Here is a 486-nt window from a genome sequence, read left to right as displayed (position 1 = left end):
GAGAAGATCGCCCAGCGCAAGAGCTCAATGACACAGCTGCAGCAGTGGGTGAACTCACGCCGGGGGGCCGTGCCCCCCGAGGAGCTGCGGAGGTGAGGGCTGTGGGGGGCTGGCCGGGGGCAGAGGGAGGGTCCTGCTCCTTTTTGCAGGGCTGCCCCTCAGAGTGATGCTCTGGGAATGTTTTTTTTCCCCCTTCCCATCTGCTTTATCCCCTCCTGGGGTCAGAAAAATCTCCTTGCTGGGCTGTCCCCACGTGCCAGCTCTGAGCTGTGTGGGGGCCACCCTGAAAAGGCGAACAGGGTGGATTTTGGAGGGGAAGCCACCGCGGGGTCCCTGGGGGGAGGGATGACAGCCAGCCAGCTTTCTGGATGCTGGTGTCAGAGCTGCCTGCTCTAAGGCTGTCCTCGCCCACCAGGACCCCCGGCTTTGGAGCGAGGGGCCGGGCACTGGCTGGCCACCAGCCTGGCTCTCACAGCTCTCTTCCCC

The 486-nt window shown here is 64.6% G+C and overlaps 1 protein-coding gene across 1 annotated transcript in view; it reads left to right on the top strand.

The window, feature by feature from the left end:
* PLEKHA6 (pleckstrin homology domain containing A6) overlaps positions 1–486 on the top strand; it is a 54,995-nt gene that overhangs the window by 37,565 nt on the left and 16,944 nt on the right. The window contains exons 8-9 of the mRNA XM_035893747.1: positions 1–92; positions 416–449. The exon at positions 1–92 is cut by the window's left edge and continues 304 nt beyond it. Of these exons, the coding sequence (XP_035749640.1) occupies positions 1–92; positions 416–449 (126 nt within the window). The remainder of the gene's footprint in view (positions 93–415; positions 450–486) is intronic.

Source organism: Egretta garzetta, unplaced genomic scaffold (genome assembly GCF_000687185.1).
Source record: "Egretta garzetta isolate BGI_Z169 unplaced genomic scaffold, ASM68718v1 scaffold105, whole genome shotgun sequence".
Lineage (NCBI taxonomy): Eukaryota > Metazoa > Chordata > Aves > Pelecaniformes > Ardeidae > Egretta > Egretta garzetta.
This window is presented reverse-complemented; position numbering and strand designations above follow the sequence as displayed.